Genomic DNA, 19647 nt, shown 5'->3' on the forward strand with positions numbered 1-19647 from the left:
GGACCTGAAACTGACTGGCTATTTTCCCAAAAAGACATACAAACGGCCAACAGATATTTGAAAAAGATTCTCAATTTCCTTAGCTATAAGGGAAATGCAAATTAAAACCACAATGAGATAATATCACAATAGCTAGAATGGTTATTATCAATTAAGACAAGAAATACGTGTTAAAGAGGAGGTGGAAAAAAAAGAAACCCTCATATAGTGATGGTAAGAATTTTATTTAATTTTCTCTTTTTTAATTAAATGTATTGAGTTGACACTGACTAAAAAAATTGTACAGGTTTCAAGTGTACATTTCTACGATATATAATCTGTATATTGCATTGTGTGCCCACCAAAGTCAAATCTTCTTCCATCACCATATTAATCGACTCCCTTTACCCCCTTCTCTCAGGTAACCACCACACTGTTCTGTGCATCTGTGAGTCTTTGTTTGTTTTTCTTATTTTTTTCTTCCAGCTTTACAGCACACATATAAGTGAAATTATATGGTTCCTGACTTTTTCTGTCTTGACTTATTTCACTTAGTATGATATTCTCAAGATCTATCCATGCTGTTGCCACTATGAAAAACAGTATGGACATTCCTCAAAAAAGTAAAAATAGAGCTACCATATGACCCAGCAATCCCTATCCTGGGTATCTACCCCCAAAATTTGAAAATATTTATTCATAAAAATATATAACCCAGCCTGGATGGTGTAGCTCAGTGGATTGAGTGCGGGCTATGAACCAAAGGATTAGCAGTTCGATTCCTAGTCAGGGCACATGCCTGGGTTGCAGGCCACATCCCCAGTGGGGGCCACATAAGAGACAACCTCACAATGATGTTTCTCCCCCTCTCTTTCTCCCTCCCTTCCCCTCTCTCTAAAAGTAAATATAATCTTTTAAAAAAAGATATGTAACCCTATAATGCTAGCAATCATAGCATTATACAGGTTAGCCAAGACATGGAAACAACCTAAGTATCCTCTGATGGATGACTGAATATATAAACAATGTGGTTAATGCATACAGTAAAATACTACACACATGTGATATGTAAAATAGAAAACAAAAAATTAACAATCAAAATAAACAAACTCATAGACGCAGGCAGTATGGTGGTTAACCAAGGGTAAGGGGTATAATGGGGAGGTTGAAGAGGGTAAAAGAGGTCAAATATATGGTGACAGAAGGACACTAGACTGAGTGGTGAGCACACAATGCAATATACATGAGATTACTACACAATTGTATACTTGAAACTTAATGTTATTAACTAATATCACCCCAATAAATTTACTTTAAAAAAAGAAAATTTTTAAAAATGAAAAAAGTTATAATTTTTGAACATTTACTTTTTGTACGGGGCACTGAAGTTCCACAGTTAGTAGCACTAGAGCCCAGATTAAAAGGCAGAGTCTGGCTCCTCAGGCCAAGTTCTTAATTATTCTAATATGAGAATATGGTGTTAAGTGTATAAAAACATAACATGTAATATTCTCCAGGGTACAATAAAGAATTATTTTTAATTTAAAGGACTAAAGGCACCTCCCGATCGGGCAGCATTTTGTCCAGGACTGAAAGGAAGGAGAAAATGAAGGAAAACAGCATGGTACTTAGATATTACTGCTAATTTGGTCAAATCAGGAGCATTATTTCACCTCAAATCTTAAGCATATAATAGAGAAAAATACAGTTCAAGAATAAATGTACTTAAGAGCATGGAACATTAGCCAAATCAAAATTTTAAATGAACAGATTTTATAAAGAATTTAAAATGATAGTTCTATCAGGATCATCACCCTTAGGTACTTTTTCAAAAGTAATGCAAATTTTAACCAGTACCCCATTCCTAATAAGATATAATAATAGATACATTTTAGACTAATATACCAGTTTGAAATTTTAATAGACAAAACCCATTTTTATTCTCATATTCAGAATAACAGCATGAAAAGTGATACCTATTTTTTCAGGTTTGAGTAGCTTGAAAGATACTGTTGATGTTCCTTTGCCACCTGACTTGGTTGTGACAATTATATCTCCTTTGTCATTTTTAGCTTGTCCCACTCGACATACTATTTTACTTGCAGACATCCATTCTGCTGTCAGGAGGCAATTATGTCCACAAATTGTCAGGCCTGAAAATAAAAACATGCACGAAACAAAGTTAAAAAGAACAATAATAAGAGTTAATTATGTCTATTACATAAAAAGGCAATTCTTCTTTTTCTTCTTGGTAATACCAGGCCTTTTCAAAAGCTGAAAAATAAATCTAGAAGTAACATGTCTTTGTTCAATATTTATTCAATATTATTTCCATTATTGAATATACCAAATATTATTTGCAAATACACCACTGTCTCATTGATTTTTGCCTAATCTTTTTTCTCTAATAGTTAAGACTTCTTTAAGATTACATTCAAGTTCCTTTAAAAATCAATGGAATTAGATCATAATGGCCATAATAATAATGTCTAGGCATTCTGATTACTTAAGACTGTAAGAATCTTAAATTGCTCTCACAGATACTAGAAGGAAAATTATTGCTGTTATTAGAAGTCAAAGTTATTGACATAAAATTCTAAAGTATAAATAAATGATAGATCATTCCCTAAAAACAAATTTCTTCATCTTCCTGAATACAACCTGCAAATACTTTTACTAGTGTTCAATTATACATGGTGTAACAGAATGAACTAAAGTAGATACTTTATTTGAAGCATAGCCTGGAGTCTGGTAAATCCAGGGTATGTTCTCAGACATTACTGGTTTACTATTTCGTTTTTAATATCTGCTTATCATTCTTCTAAAAGCAGTTCATGATACTATACCATATTCTGCTTTCATAATAATGGGCACTCCCAAAAGGTCAACTCACACCTGGCATCTCAGGCCCAATTCCACGTATATTACAATTTAGGCTGTAATGAAACAGGGAGGCACTGAAAGATTATAGAGAGGAACACAAGACCTCTGGAAAAACAACAAAATACTACCATGTAAACAAACTGCCATCTAGTCTACTAACTGATTTCACCTCTATTTTTCCATTTCCATAAAACAGAGACCAATATAACAAACATTTATGGAGCAAATAACCAAAATATATGCGTCAAAGACCTGGCCACTTTATACTTTCTTTTCTTATTATGTGACTTTCTATATTGCTCAACAGTTAAGTTGGGCAATTATAATTTTTTCCCAGAAATACAGTAGAGAAATTTTTCCCTTGAAACACTACAGTTGAAAAAATGTAGGAAGAGACTGTAATGCTCTGTTACAACTTAAAGTGATATTTAGTAAGAATGTTATATTAACTATAAAGAAATAAAAACAGCTATATTTAAAGACATTTATTGAAATAATGAATTTTAAAGATTCCCTAAAACATCGATTATATATTCATGTATGAATTTTATTTAATAATAAAACATTTAGAGGTTTCTTTAGGGTTAAGTTTTCTGTTGGCTTTTTAAGATATGTAATGACATTTACACATTTTAAATGCACTCATAATTAATTTTTTTTTCAAATAAGAATGTCTTAGATATCGTTCCTGATAATCTAATTTTGTTAAAAACCATTTAAACAATTTAAGAGACTGAGAGCCTCTCTGGAATTCCTATCTCCAAGATAATAACTGTGAAAAATTTCAATGTGTATTTGTTCAAATAATTTGTACACATACATAAATCTGTGTATTTTTTTAATTGAATGAGAAATGTTTTAATTTACAAACTGTTTAATTACAGATGGTAGATAATTTGATATCACTCCAGGTCAATATAAAACTTAATCTTTTTAAATTTACCATATCAGAAAGGAGAAAAACTCAAGAACAAATGTTAGGGTTTAATGTAAATTCACTATTAATATAAATTCCCTGCTGGAGAAACATCTTACCATCAGCGCTGATGGACAGGAACAGCCGTCAGCTATGAAAACATGGAGTCTTACAAACATGTTTGAATGAGCAAACACGAATAATGACCATAATGGTACAAGTTAGAAAAAAATTATCCAGAACAATGCCATATTCATCTGGTCATAGCTTCTACCAGTGTTCCTCTGATTTACCATGTATTCTGCATTTTAACTAAAAAAATTAATAATCACCATATAATTTTAAACACATGCAAGTGGATCACTTAAAATGTCAAGAAAATTAAATAAGATTATAAGACCTATCTAATTTCTTGAACACACTTTTGCTAAGTTACTAAAAGCTAAGAAATTTGCTTCATGAAATATAAGGTCTTATTTTAAATAACTTGTAGACTTCCAAATAAAGTGTTTTTATAGGGTTTTATTTGGCTAGTATAGATATATCTGAATTAAAAACACTTAAACAACTTAGTAGGTTAAGTTTGCTTTTTTAGAAAATGTTTTTTTGGCAATACATAGGCAGGTTGAAAGCTGAACTATCAAGGTTTATAAAAGTAATATACATTTAGTCAAATAACAATAGCATTGCCTGCAGCTAAGTCAAGATTAAAATTCATACAGAGTAGTAACTATCATGTTTAAGAGCTCACAATGACTGCCAATGAAATTGTGAGATATAACCTCTATCCATATGGCCTCTTTTCATACATTCTGGACACTTTTCCACTCTGGATAAACAAAACTCTGGAATGAGTTATATCAAAAACACAAGACATATGATTAGATAAGTCTATCTTCATAAGAATAAATGTTTTATTTACTGAAGAATAAAACGTAAACTATAGAAACAATATAAAATGAGACATATTTAAATAACACTAACAAACAGAAGTAGTTGGGAAATGTAAAACTCAGTTATTAAACATAATCTGAAGGTGGGGAACTTCAGTTCACTTTCTCTTTTCAAAGGTTTTTCTGAATGGCCAAAAAACAATCTGTCAATCAGCAGCTATAATACAAGAAAAACAAGTTCCAATTCATAATCTCCAATATTTTACCAAATTAAGACATGAGTCAAGAGAATGTGTGAATCCAGATAAATGCAGATGGGAAATCAGAATATATATGCAGTACCATATACATTACAGTCTCTCCCTTCCTCATTCTCAATGGATAGGTATATCCTCATAAAGAATTCACAGGAAAATAATCTTAACTGACCTTAAAATTATATTTCTAATTTGCTCTTTTCCCTGGCTATATCTAACACTCAGTTGTATTTAACAATAATGACAACAACAACAACAAGGCTCTTCAGAGACTGAGACTTAATGGCACACAGTATTTTTTTTTAAGTTCTAGAAAAGATTAAGAAAAGCCAGGCATGAGAACCACTGACAAATATCAATGTTTAAATAAGCCACAGCAAAGGTTTTCCACGTAACAGAGGGGAGAAACACCATGCAAACCACCATCTAAAAACAGTTATGCTGTACCAACTGTATGCATTGTTTTCTATCATTCATGTCCTTGAGCTTCAAAAGATTAAAAGACATAAGCTGACTCTAAAAACTAAAACTCAGTTTGCTCTAAATATGTAAAGATTAGAAAAATCTAACTAAAAAGACAGATTAACATGCATGAGAATTAGTCTGAAGAGATTTTTGGCTGTAAGTCTCAAGCCTTGGCAGGCAGACTATGAATTTCAGATTAGTGGTATTGCTCTCAATCATGATGGAGCTGCCATGTGACAGAGAAAAAGAAACAAGACCTATAAGTCACCTGATGAGAGAGTCTCTTTTATTTTATTTTATTTTTTAAAGATTTTATTTATTAGGACTTCCGCCAAGATGGAGGCATAGGTGCATGTGCTGTGCCTTCTCACACAACCAAGTTTAGAGACAACTAAATATTAGCAACAGAAAACACAGCCAGAACACGGAAAATTGAACTTTTCGGAAATCCTTTAACAACAAATTCTTCAGCCTGACCGGTAAGGGGCGAAACCAACGGCTGGTGAAGCGGGATTACACAGGAGGACTAAGTCAGACAGAATCCAGGCGCGCGGACTCCAGACCCGTGGACTCCAGACTCGTGGAATCCAGGCGCAGGGTTGGACCTAGAGAGCGACCGAGGGGGAGACAGCGGGGGAGCGGTGCTGCGTGTTGACTGCGGTCGCGCATTTGTGCGCGGGCAGACAGGCGAGGGAGTGGGCGGTTGGACCGGGCCCAGTGGGTCCCACGGCAAGCGGCAGTGGAGGGCGCCGCCATTTCTCTGCTCTGACCCCACCTCCACATACAGCATCATAACCCAGTGACTCTGAGTGGCCCGGCCCTGGTGAACCACCTAAGGCACTGCTCCTCACCCAGCTGTGAGAAACAGCAGAGGGGGTCGCCATTTCCCCGCTCTGACCACGCCCCCACATACAGTGTCACAACCCAGTGACCTGGGAGTCCAAGGCACCGCTTCTCACACTTAAAGGGCCAGAACAGACCAAAAATGTCGCAAGATCTCAAAGCCCCAGAGCCCATAGATCTAACCGATGAAGAAATAGCAAAACTCTCAGACGTACAGTTTAAAACACTGGTCATCAGGATCCTCACAGAACTGGTTGATTATAGCCACAAATTAGACAAATATATGAAGGCGAAACTAATTGAAATGAATGGAATTGCACAGGACACCAATAGCAATGAAAAGGAAACTGGGACTCAAATCAATGGAGTGGACCAGAAGAAAGCAAATAATGGCCAAACAGAAAAGAGTCAAGAAGCAAGAATTCAAAGAAATCAGGAGAGTCTTAGGAACCTCCAGGACTTTAAACACTCCAACATCTGAATAATAAGGGTACCAGAAGGGGGAAAGGCACAGCCACCAGTGGAAAACTTATTTGAACAAATAATAAAGGAGAATTTCCCCAATCTGGCAAAGGAAATAGACTTCCAGGAAATCCAGGAAGCTCAGAGAGTACCAAAGAAGTTGGACCCAAGAAGAAACACACCAAGGCACATCATCATTACATTAGCCAAGATTAAAATGAAGGAGAGAATCCTAGAAGCAGCAAGAGCTAAGGGGACAGTCACCTACAAAGGAGTCCCCATCAGACTGTCAGCAGATTTCTCAAAAGAGACCTTACAGGCAAGAAGGGGCTGGAAAGAGGTATTCCAAGTCATGAAATCCAAAGACCTACAACCAAGATTGCTCTATCCAGCAAAACTTTCATTTAGAATGGAAGGGCAGATAAAGTGCTTCTCAGATAAGATCAAATTCAAGGAGTTCATCATCACCAAGCCCTTATTATATGAAATGTTAAAGGGACTTATCTAAGAAAAAGAAGTTAAAGAAACATGAACAGTGAAAGGACAACAAACTCACAGTTATTAACAACCACACCTAAAACAAAAGCAAACTAAAAGGACAGCTAGATCAGGAGTGCAAACATAGAAATGAAGATCTCAAGGAGGGTTAGCAACAGGGGAGTGGGAGGAGGAGAAGGGGGGAGAGGGTACAGAAAATAAGTAGCATAGACAGTAGATAGAAAATAGAAGGGGGGGGCAAGAATAGCATGGGAAATATATAATCTAAAGGACTTGAGACACATGGTCATAAACTAACGGGGGGGTAATGGTGGGGATGGGGGGTAGAGTGGAGGGGAATGAAAGGGTGAATAGAACAACTGTAACAGCATAATCAATAAAAAAATTTTTTTTTAAAGATTTTATTTATTTATCTTTAGAGGGGAAAGGTTAAGGAGAGAGGGAGAGAAACATCAATGTATGGTTGCCTCTTGTGTGTCCCCTGCTGGGTGGGAACTGGCTGGCAACCCAGGCATGTGCCCTGACTGGGAATCAAACCGTGGTTGTTTGGTTCCCAGGCCTGTGCTCAATCCACTGAGCTACACCAGCCAGGGCTAAGAGAGTCTCTTTTAGATGGAAAGAGGACAAGAGCCCAGTGGCATGACATCACCAGGTGCTGGAGTTTAGATTTCATCTGAAGAGCAATAATGAACAGAAGAGCCGTAATTCACAAAGCATTTAAGAAGGAACACAGACAGGTGTACAATGACAAGAAAACTAAAGAGAGCAAAAATAACGAGGAGGCTGTTTTGGCAATCTAAGCAGGAGAGAGTACAATGAAGAAATGGAGGCAAATCTCAGCCAAGGGAAACTTTCTGAAGGACCCAATAAAAGATAATATACATAAGATTTGATAAAATAATGATTTTTAACAAAAAATCAGAAAATCAAATAATTTTCTCACTTTTATTCAGATCACTCTGTACAGACCACAGTAATGTTTTTCTATCACCGTCACTATTTCAAATAATATGTCTTGCCTCTACTATTCAACATAAAAATGCATTTACCATGGATATGTAGCCCAGTCCTTGCCCTTACCTATGAGGTCAGTTGGGCCAGTCCCCAGGTTTTCTCCTCTAATTATGACCTTGGTCCATGGTATTCCTTCATTTGGAGAGATGCCTGTCACAAGGGGGGGTTGCCGTGAACGAGACATTGTGTTTTTGTTGAGCCAACTAGAGATTTAGTTACAGACGTAATCTGTTAAAAGAGAAAGAAAAAACGGATTAGTGCCTACTGAGAAAAGCATTCAAAATACAAGAACACTAGACATTTAGAACCAGAACATAAAAAATATTCTTAAACATACAGTTCTGAAGTTTTTAGTTGCCATGTAGCTGGTCTGCCAACAGCTACTGAATATTAAATTTACTAAGGACACTCTAGTTGGTACTGAGAAGGAAAGATCTACAAAATAACAGAAACTAAGCTCTTGTTTGTAGGAACTTTCAATACCATGAGAGACAGAACCTAATGTCACTATTTATCTCTATGCCTATACCTCTGATTCCCACATATATGATGGAAACTGTTCCCCCAAAGTTGTTTAAGGAAGACATTCTGATTAATTATATTCATAAAAATTACGTTGTACTTATATTCCCATAGGTGTACTAAATTCTGCTTTATGTTTGTATTATACTTAGTATAGCAAATAAGTATAGCAAAGTTGCCTTTGAAAGGCCAAATGTAATTTCAACTCCTTACCAGTCAAGGAGTAGTTATATTTATACAGTCCTAAAATTATTTTGGCCCTTTAAAGGCAATCACAATGCTGATATGGACCCCAGTGAAAATGTGTTTGACATCCCTGATCTAAGGAAAAAGAGGTCAGAACTCCTGACTAAATAGTCAGATACTGCATGTTTTAAAAATTCTTGTTGAAAGAATTCACACCAGTTGAAAATTGCTGTTCTGAGTACTCTGTCCCTACTATATCTCCACTGCAATTCACTCTCAGCAAACACCACAGTGAATTCTCCAAAACACAGATCTCATCAACAACACCCCTCAAAAGTATAAAAATAAAAATTTCCCATGACACTGCTTAGTGGTCTCTAGTGCCAGAAAAATTCTTAACTTTTTAAAATCTTCACCTGAGGATGTTTTTCACTGCTTTTAGAGGGAGAGGAAGGGAGAGAAAGAGAAACACTGATTAGTTGCCTTCTCAAACACTTCCCAACCAGAGACAGAACCCACAACGAGGATATGTGTCCTGACCGGGACCCACAAGCTTTTATTCTATGGGACAACACTCCAACCAACTGAACCACAATGGACAGGGCAAAATCATTAACATTTTATTAACAGCTATAAAAACTAGATTCCTCTACATTTCGTATTTCACCCTAGTCATTTCCCTCAGTCATCTGACACCACATAAGCCTGTTTACCTCTTATGAACAGCCAAGTATTTTACGCCTTCATGCTTTCCTTTTTCTTGTGTAAACTATCTAGCAAGTCTTTCCAAGTATGTGAAATTCTTACCAATATTTCAAGGTGAAGCTTAAATGTTACTGTCTCTAACGAAATCTCCCTGCTCCTTCCCTTTGCAATGCTCCCACTACATCATTCTAATATTCGCTGTGTTAAACCTTAAATACCATATTTGTGTCACCCCTTTGAGAACACATGATCTTTAATCAATTATACTGATACATCCTCAATGCCTATCACACATTACCTGACCAAAAAAACCAACATCTCACATAATTGCTTAAAAAGGCTGAATATATTCCAAACGTTTCATGGTATCAGTGGGACATAGGAATTAAAACAGGACAAATGTAGGAGTAGAGGGTAGGGATATGAAAGATATATTGCATATATACATGCAAAAAAAATTAAAAGACACTTGTACACAATGGAATGAAAAAAATAAAATACTCAGAAATAAGTTTTAAAAAAGAAATGCAAAACCTGTATTTTGAAAACTTCAAAACATTGTTAAAAGAAATTAAACATCTACAAAAAATGGAAAGACATGAATGGGAAGACAATATTATTAAGATGGCAATACTCCCAATTTGATCCACATATAAATTATAATCCCAATTAAATTCTGAATTGGCTTTTTTGCAGAAATGAACAAGCTGATCATAAATATTATGAAAATAGAAAAAACTCAAAATAGCCAGAATGATCTTGACAAAGAGGAACAAAGTCGGAGGATCCATATTCCCTGATTTCAAAACTTACTACAAAGTTACATAATCAAGACAGTGCAGTGCTGGCATAAAGACAAACATGTAGATCAATGAAATCAAACTAAGAATCCAAATATAAACCTTTATATTTATAGTCAAGTAATTTTTAAAACAGGCACATTGACTAATGGAAGAGAACAGAGAGCCCAGAAATAAACCCAAGTGTCTACGGTCATTTAATATTCAACAAAGGAGGCACCAACATAAAATGGAGTAAAGATAGACTCTTCAACAAATGGTGTTGGGAGAACTGGACAGCTACATGCAAAAAAATGAAATTCAAGCACCAACTTACACCATACACCAAAATAAATTCAAGGTGGATAAAAATCTTAAATATAAGCCCTGACACCATTAAAGTCCTAGAGGAAAGGACATAGGCAGGAAAATCTCAGATATTTCACACAGCAACATTTTTACTGATACGTCCCCTAGAGGAAGGAACATAAAGGAAGGAATAAACTAATGGGATCTCATCAAAATTAAAAGTTCCTGCACAGCTAAAAAAACAGTAGTAAAATAAAAAGAGAACCAACCATATGGGACAACATATTTGCCAATGATACCTCAAGGGTTTAATCTCCAAAATATGCAAAGAACTTATATGACTCCACTCTAAGAAGAAAAGCAACCCAATTAAAAAGTGGGCAAAGGACTTGAATGAATACTTCTCCAAGGAGGACATACAGAGGGTCCAGAGACACGAAAAGATGCTCAGCATCACTAGCCATCAGAGAGATACAAATTAAAACCACAATGAGATACCACTTCACTCCAGTCATAGATGTTTATGACTGGCATGAATGGCCATCATAAACAAAGCAACAATCAATAAATGTTGGAGAGGTTGTGGGGAAAAGGGGGCCCTAGTTCACTGTTGGTGGGATTGCAGACTAGTACAACCACTATGGAAAACAGTATGGAATTTTCTCAGAAAACTAAAAATGGATCTGCCTTTTGACCCAGAAATTCCACTGCTAGGATTATATCCTAAGTACCCTGAAACACCAATCCAAAAGAACCTATGCACACCAATGTTCATAAGCAGCACAATTTACAATAGCCCAGTGTTGGAAGCAACCTAGGACCCCATCAGTAAATGAATGGATCCAAAAACTATGGTACATTTACACCATGGAATTCTATGCAGCAGAAAGAAAGAAGGAGCTCCTATGCTTTGCAACAGCTTGGATGGAACTAGAAAGCATTATGCTGAGTGAAATAGGCCAGGTGGTGAAAGACAAATACCATATGATCTCACCTTTAACAGGAAGCTAAACAACAAAACAAACAAGCAAGCGAAATGTAACCAAAGACACTGAAATAGAGAACAGGTTGACAGTGACCAGAAGGGAGAGGGGAGGGAATTTCAGGGGAAAAAGGGAAGGGTTTACAGGAACAAGTATAAAGGTCACATGGACAAAAACTAGGGGGGATGGAAATGGGAGGGAGGTGGGGAGAACTGGGGGGTGGGTGGGATGGGAATAAAAAACAGAAAACTGTACTTGAACAACTAAACAAAACAAAACAAAACAAAAGTTTAAAAAAGAAAGTAAAAAGACAAGCCACAAAATAGGAACAAATGGTGTATCTGATAAGACATTTGTCTCTAGAATATATTAAAAATACAACTCAATAGTAAAATACATATACGTATATATAATGTAGAAATGGGCAACAATTCTGAGTAGTTATTTTGCTGAAAATGATACAAAATGTTTGATAAGCACATGAAATGAAGCCCAATGTCATTAGTCATCAGGAAAATGAAAATCAAAAGCACAATGAGGTATCAATTTACACCCACTAGGATATAATAAAAAAGGCAAAAAATAATATGCTGCTGAGGTTGTGAAGATATTAGAACCATGGTATATTAGTGAGTGGAATGTAAAAGTTAGAAACAGTCTGAAAAACACTTTGGCAGTTCCTTACTAAGTTAAACATGGAGTTACTACATGATTTACCAATTCCACTCCTAAGCATATATACACCTAAGAAAAATGAAAACATGATGCTCACATAAAAACGTCTATGAATGTCCACAGAATTATTAATTAATAGCTAAAAAGTGGAATGAACTCAATAGTCTGTAAATGGTGAAAGGGTAAATGATATGTGGCACATCCTTGCAACAACAGAAACAGGAATGAAGTACTCACATGCTACAAAATGGATGCTTCTTAAAACCATTGTACTAAGTCAAAGAAGCCAGTCACAAAAAACCACATACTACACAATTTAATTTATATATGAACATCTGGAATAGACACATTTATGGAGACAGAAAGTAGATTAGTAGTTTCCTAGGACTGGGGAGGAGGAGGGTGAGGCTGGGAAGAAATGAAGAGTGACTGCTAATGAGTATACCCTCTTGCTGTCACGATGAAAGTTCTAAAATGGATTGTGATGATGGCTGTACAACTTTGTGGTTATACTGAAAACCACTACATTTTAGAAAAAAAGTTGAAAATAATTTTTCAGACAATAACTTGAGAGAGAAATATAAAGGTTATATGGCTGCAGTAGACTATTTTATGTCCATACTATGTAAAGCAATCTACAGATTCAGTGCAATTCTTATTAAAACGCCAATATCATATTTCACATATCTCGAACAAATACCCCCAAAGTGTATATGGGAACAAAAAAAGAACCTCATCAATATTGACAAAGAAAAACAAAGTAGGAGGAATCAAAATACCTGACATCAAACAATACTACAAGGCCGTCATAATCAAAACAGCCTGGGACTGGCATAAAAACTGGCATATAGGTCAACGGACAGAGCAGAGAGCCCAGAAATAAACCCATATGTATATGGTCACGAAATATTTGACAAAGGAGGCAAGAACATGCAATGGAGTAAAGACCAGTCTCTTCAAAAAAAAAGATACTGGGAAAATTGGACAAGTACACACACACAGACAAAAAAAAATTGGTCACCAACTTATATCATATACAAGAATAAACTCAAAATGGATAAAAGACTTAATCATAAGTTGCAAAACCACAACTATCCTAGAAGAAAATATAGACAGTAAAATCTCAGATTCAGTCTAATAGTACACAGAAATATTTTTGCCAATAGGTCTCCTAGGGTAAGGGGAAAAAAAGAAAAAAATTGGACTACATCAAACTAAAAAGCTTTTGCTCAACAAAAGAAACCAACAAAATAAAAAGAGAATCCAGTGTATGGGAGAACGTAATTGCCCGTGGTACAGCTGATAAAGGGAGTAATTTGAAAAATATATACAGAATTTACACAACTCAACCCCAGGAAGACAAACAATCCAATTAAAAACTGAGCAAAGAACCTGAAAACTGAGAAATGACCTGAATAGACATTTCTCCAAAGAGAGCATACAGATGGCCTGTAGACTTATGAAAAAAATGTAGTCATCACAGACATGCACATTAAAGCCACAATGAGATACCATATCATACCTGCTAGAATAAATTAACAAATAGCAAGTGCATACAAGGAGGTGGACAAAAAGGAATCCTTGTGCACTGCTGGTGGAAATGGAGACTGGTACAGCCACTGTGGAAAACTGTATCAAGTTTCTTCAAAAAATTAAAATGGATCTGCCTTTTGATCCAGCAATCTCACTTGTGGGAATATATCCTAAGTATCCTGAAACACTAATATGAAAGAATATATGCACCCCTATGTTCAATTCAACAATGGCTAAGATCTGAAACAGCCCAAGTATCCATCAGTAGATGAGTGGATAAAAAAGCTGTGGTACCTTTACACAATGGAATACTATGTGCCCATAAAGAATGAAGAGAATCTTGGGGGGGGGGGCTGGAGATTGAATCAATCACCTATGGCCAATGATTTAATCAATCATCCCTCAATGGAAGCCTCAGTAATAGACCAAAAGGAGGTGGTTCAGAGAACTTCTGGTTTAGAATATATAAACTGAAGGTAGGAAGATGGTGACGAAGTAGGATAGAGCGGATTCCATTTCCCACACACATGGGAGAAAATCCTGGCAGATCTATGGAGGAACAGCGCAAACAGCCAACGGTTCCCCAGCATTTATGAAATTAAGAGGCCAGAGATTCTGACGGACAATGAAGGATCAGACAGTAAGGAGATAGCTGCAGGTCAGTGGGGTCTCGGGGACCTGAACAAAGACAAGAACAGCGGCTTCGCTCGCCGGCACCCAGCGGCCTCTGCCAGCGCCCAGCAGCCTTGGTCCAGGTCCAGTGGCCTCAGTCTGCAACCAGCGCCTAGTGGCCTTGGCCGGCAACCAATAACAGGTGCGTCTGCCATGGGAGCCCTGGCACCCAGCGGCTTCAGTCGGCGACCAGCCACGGGGGCGTTTGCCACGGACTCTTCAGGAGCTCCGGCACCCGGCGGGTCTACAGCAGACTCTTTAGGAGCCTTGGGCCTGCTGCAGGGTCCTTAGGAGAGAGCCGGGTCATCAGCTCCCTCCCTCCTCGTCTAAGCAAGGCTGGGAAACATCAGGCAGAGACCTGTCTGCTTGAGTTTTCAGAGAGGGTAACAAGCACAAAGGGCCCTGTTCAACCTCCACTCTGTGGTCGCCAGCCCAGGAGAATTGAGAAGCCCAATGTAGGGCTCTGACCCCGATAGCCACAGGTCTGGCTGGGGTATTAGGCTGGGCTGAGAGGCAGGCTTTCTGGAGAAATATTTTTGAAAAGTAAACTGAAGGATTCTCCTGCCACAGCAGCTTGGCCTGCTCCCTACCCAGCGTGGCAGCGATCCTGAGGATGGGAGGAAGCCCCTGAGTTCCCCCACAGAACTAGGAAGGACCGTGCCAGATCCTGTGTAACCCAGGCAGCCTGGCTGGTGAGCACACCCCCGCACCCCAGCTCACAGAGAGGACCCCACAGGAAAAGTGCTCTGAAAACAACCTAGATCGCCCTCATGGGGCGCTGGGGAGAGGTGCCAGGGCATAGAACAGCACTCACAGAAACACCACACCAAACCACCCTCACCTTCCTGCTGCAGCCAGAAACACTGGTTTGGCCCGTTTGAAACCAACAAGAGGTTTTTTTAGTGGGTTGTTTATTTTTAGTAATTTTTTTTTAGTAATCTTGTACCTTTTTAACTTTATTATTGTTTTATTCCTTCTTCCTTTCTTTCCAAACTTAACGCTTTTTCTCCCTTCTCCTGCTGTTTTTTTTGTTTATTTGTTTTCTTTTACTCACAAGGGGCACAAACAACTAAAGACCAGACTTGGACCCAAAGAGGGGGCATCCCAACAGTACAGACAGAGAGACAAATTTCACTTTGATATAACAGAGAAGACAAAAGTTGCTGCATATTATTATTATTATTTTCATTATTCTCACTTTTATATTTTAATAGTATCTCTGTATTCCTCCTCTTCCTGTATAGGCTTCTTTGCCTTGGCTGGTTATATTGTATCATTAGACAGGTTTCCCCTGTTCTCTCCTCCACAGTGTATTGCTAATTTTCTTTATGTCATGCAGTTTTCCTTTAGCACACTACCCAAAGTTCTATACCCCCTATTCAGGTTATCGACATCACATAGAGTCTGTCATATGAGTGTTGCTCTAATATTATTGTACATAATAGCTGTTCTATACAACACTAAATACTTCACAATATATCTCCCGGATCTTAGCTCACTTTACAGGTTCCTGAATTCTATTACTGGAGTGATTAACTCTATTTGCTCACACACTACACCTGTTTACTATTCTTTACTCTCACTTTACCTCAAAATCTGACTACCTGCAACCACACAGCTTTCTAGATCCAAGTCACAAGACTTCCCTCCCCAACAAGAGACTTATCTTTTGTCCATCCTCTCTTAAAAGTGGCAAGTTGAGTTGAAGATTGCGGTTAACACAATATATAGCCTAAAGATCTTCTATCTCTTCTCTACCGGCTGTGACTGTAAATATCATAAAATACTCTACTCCTGTCATTAAATATTTTGCCTCCACCTCCAACTGATCACACACACACAAAAAAAAGGACTAGATTGAAACGGAGAAAACCAGGATAACCGAAGGAGACTGCACCACTGACTTTCACAGGCATTCCAACACAAAAGTTCACACCATAAACCCAGGGAGTGAGAACAGATCAATTTTAAGAAGCTGAGGCTAACAAAAAGAGTCTCACAAACAAGGGAAGACAAGGAAACAATCCCCAAATGATAGAAAAGGAAGAAACCTCATAAAAAATGTTAGATGAAATAGAGGCAAGTCAACTACCAAATATTGAATTCAAAGCACTGGTTATCAACAAGTTCAAAGAGCTCACAATGAGCTACCAGAAACTACAGGGGAGTAAAAATAAACACACTGCAAACTATATCAACATGAAAAAGGAGATAGAAACTATCAGCAGAGACAAGAGGAAATGAAGAATAAAACTTCTGAATTGAAGAACACAGTAGAAGGAATCAAAGCAGGATCAATGAAGCAGAAGGAGGTTGGATCAGGAGGTTGAAGTAAAAAAAAGAAAAAAAAATCCCTGAAAGAGCAAAAAAAGGAAAAGAAGCTCAGAAAGAATGAAGAAGGATTAAAAGAAATGCAAGACAATATGAAACATAATAATATCCGAATAATAGAGATACCAGAAGGAGAAGAAGAACAAGGGATAGAAAACATATTTGAAAAAGTAATGAGGAAAAACTTCCCTAAATTGGATGAGAGAAAAAGTCACACAAATCCAGGAATCACAGAGTCCCAATCAAGAGGAACCCAAGGAGGCCCACTTCAACACACATCATCATTAAAATGGCAAAACTCCAAGATGAGGAGAGAATCTTAAAGGCAGCAAGGGAGAAACAGGAAGTAACATACAAGGGAGCCCCAATAAGGTTAGCTACTGACTTCTTAATGGAAACACTCCAAGCAAGAAGAGAATGGCAAGAAATATTCCAAGTAATGAGAACCAGAGACCTGCAACCAAGGCTACTTTACCCAGCAAGACTCTCAATCAAGATAGAAGGCCAAATAAAGAGCTTCCAAGACAAAAGAAGTCTAAAAGAATATGCCTCCACCAAACCAGCTCTGCAAGAGATGCTAAAAGGAATGCTTTAAGGAAAGGAAGGTGGGGGTGGGGTGGGATGGGAGAAATAGATTAAAAAAAGAAATGTACTTGAAAAGTAACGAAATAAAATTTAATATAAAAAAAAAAGGAAAGGAAGGAAAAGAGAGAGACAGAGAGGAACACAGGTACAAAAATGGCAATGAATAAGTATCTACCAATGAATGGTATTATTGAATACCATTAAACGTAAATGGATTAAATGTTCCAATCAAAACACATAGAATAGCTGAATGAATAAGAAACCATGACCCACACATATGCTGCTTATAAGAGACCCACCTCAGAACAAAAGACCTACACAGACTAAAAGTAAAGGGCCGGAAACAAATTTTCCAAGCAAATGGACAAGAAAAAAAAAAAAAAGCCGGGGTAGCAATACTCATATCAGACAAAACAGACTTCAAAAAAAAAAAGACCCAGAAGGTCACTTAATAACACTCAAGGGAAGAATCCACCAAGAAGATATTAACATCATAAATATATATGCACCCAACATAGGATCACCCAAATGTATAGAAAATCTTAGAGGACTTCAAGAAAGATATTGACAGCAACACAATTATAGTGGGGGATTTCAATATGCCACTATAAAAATGGACAGATCCTCCAAACAAAATATCAACAAAGATATAGTGGCATTGAACAATGCCCTAGATGAAATGAACTTAACTGATATATAGAGAGCCCATCACCCCAAAGAAGCTAAATACACATTATTTTCAAATGCACATGGAATATTTTCAAGGATAGACCACATGATAGGACACAAAACGAGCCTCAACAAATTCAAGAAAATTGAAATCATACAAAGCATTTTCTCCAACCACAAGGGACTGAAACTAGAAACCAACCACAAAGGAAAAAACCCAAAACACTCAAAATCATGGAGACTGAATAGCATGTTATTAAACAACAAATGGATCAAGAACAAAATTAGGGAAGAAATCAAAAAGTTTCTGGAAACAAATGAAAATGAACTCACAACAACCCAAAACTTACGGGACACAAGCAGGCAGTCCTGAGAAGGAAGTTCATAGCAATACAGGTGTACCTAAAAAAGAGACAAACATTTCAAACAAACAACCTAACCTCAACCATACAAGAACTCAAGGAACAACAACAAACACAGACCAGAGCAAGTAGAAAAAAGAAAATAACCAAGATCAGAGCAGAGTTAAATGACAGAGACTAAAAGGACAATTATAAGGATCAATGAATACAGGAGCAGGATTTTTAAAAAGATAAACAAAATCGACAAGCCATTATGTAGGCTCATCAAGAAAAGAAGAGAGACGATCCAAATAAACACAATCAGGAATGAAAGAGGAGAGATTACAACTGACACCACAGAAATAGAAGGAATTGTAAGAAATTACTATGAAGAACTGTATGCCAAAAAATTTGAAAACCAAGGTGAAATGGACAAATTTCTAGAAAAATATAATCTTCCAAAACTCAATGAAGAAGCAGAAAGCCTGAACAGACCAATAACAGCAGATGAAATTGAAGCAGTAATAAAAAAACTCCTATCACACAAAAACCCTGGACGAGATGGTTTCACAGTACAATTCTAAAAAGCATTTAAGGAAGAGCTAACCCCTATTCTTCACAGACTATTCCAAAAAATCCAAGATGATGGAAGACTCCCAAACTCTTTTTGTCACGCCAGCATCATCCTAATTCCAAAACCAGATAAAGACAAAACAAAGAAAGAAAACTTCAGGCCAATATCACTGATGAACATAGAGACTAAAATCCTCAACAAAATATTGGCAAATCATATCCAAAAATACATTAAAAAAATCATACACCATGATCACATGGGATTCATCCCAGGGATGCAAGGATGGTTCAATATTCACAAATCAGTAAATGTAATACATCACATAAATAAAACCAAACACAAAAATCACATGATCATATCAATAGATGCAGAAAAAGCTTTTGATAAGGTAAAGCACCCATTTATGATAAAAACACTCAGCAAACTGGGAACAGAGGAAGCATTCCTCAATATAATGAAAGCCATACATGAGAGACCTAAAGCCAATATCATACTCAATGGGCAAAATTAAAATCTTTCCACTAAGATCAGGTACAAGACAAGGTTGTCCACTTTCACCACTTACATTCAATA

General features: G+C 37.0%; 1 protein-coding gene across 5 annotated transcripts in view; it reads right to left on the minus strand.

The window, feature by feature from the left end:
- The window catches only part of EXOC2 (exocyst complex component 2), a 272371-nt gene that overhangs the window by 203021 nt on the left and 49703 nt on the right, over window positions 1-19647 (minus strand). For 4 of the 5 annotated variants that reach the window (XM_053672552.1, XM_053672553.1, XM_037142694.2 and 1 more), the window contains exons 2-3: window positions 8277-8438; window positions 1956-2132 (exon numbers count right to left, since the gene is read on the minus strand). In XM_053672552.1, the coding sequence (XP_053528527.1) occupies window positions 1956-2132; window positions 8277-8394 (295 nt within the window). In that variant the 5' untranslated portion in view covers window positions 8395-8438. Of the gene's footprint in view, window positions 1-1955; window positions 2133-8276; window positions 8439-18509; window positions 18562-19647 lie in introns of all 5 variants that reach the window. The other variant, XM_053672550.1, reaches the window with a different exon arrangement.

This window comes from Artibeus jamaicensis, unplaced genomic scaffold (assembly GCF_021234435.1).
Source record: "Artibeus jamaicensis isolate MK-2021 breed Jamaican fruit bat unplaced genomic scaffold, CSHL_Jam_final contig_769, whole genome shotgun sequence".
NCBI lineage: Eukaryota > Metazoa > Chordata > Mammalia > Chiroptera > Phyllostomidae > Artibeus > Artibeus jamaicensis.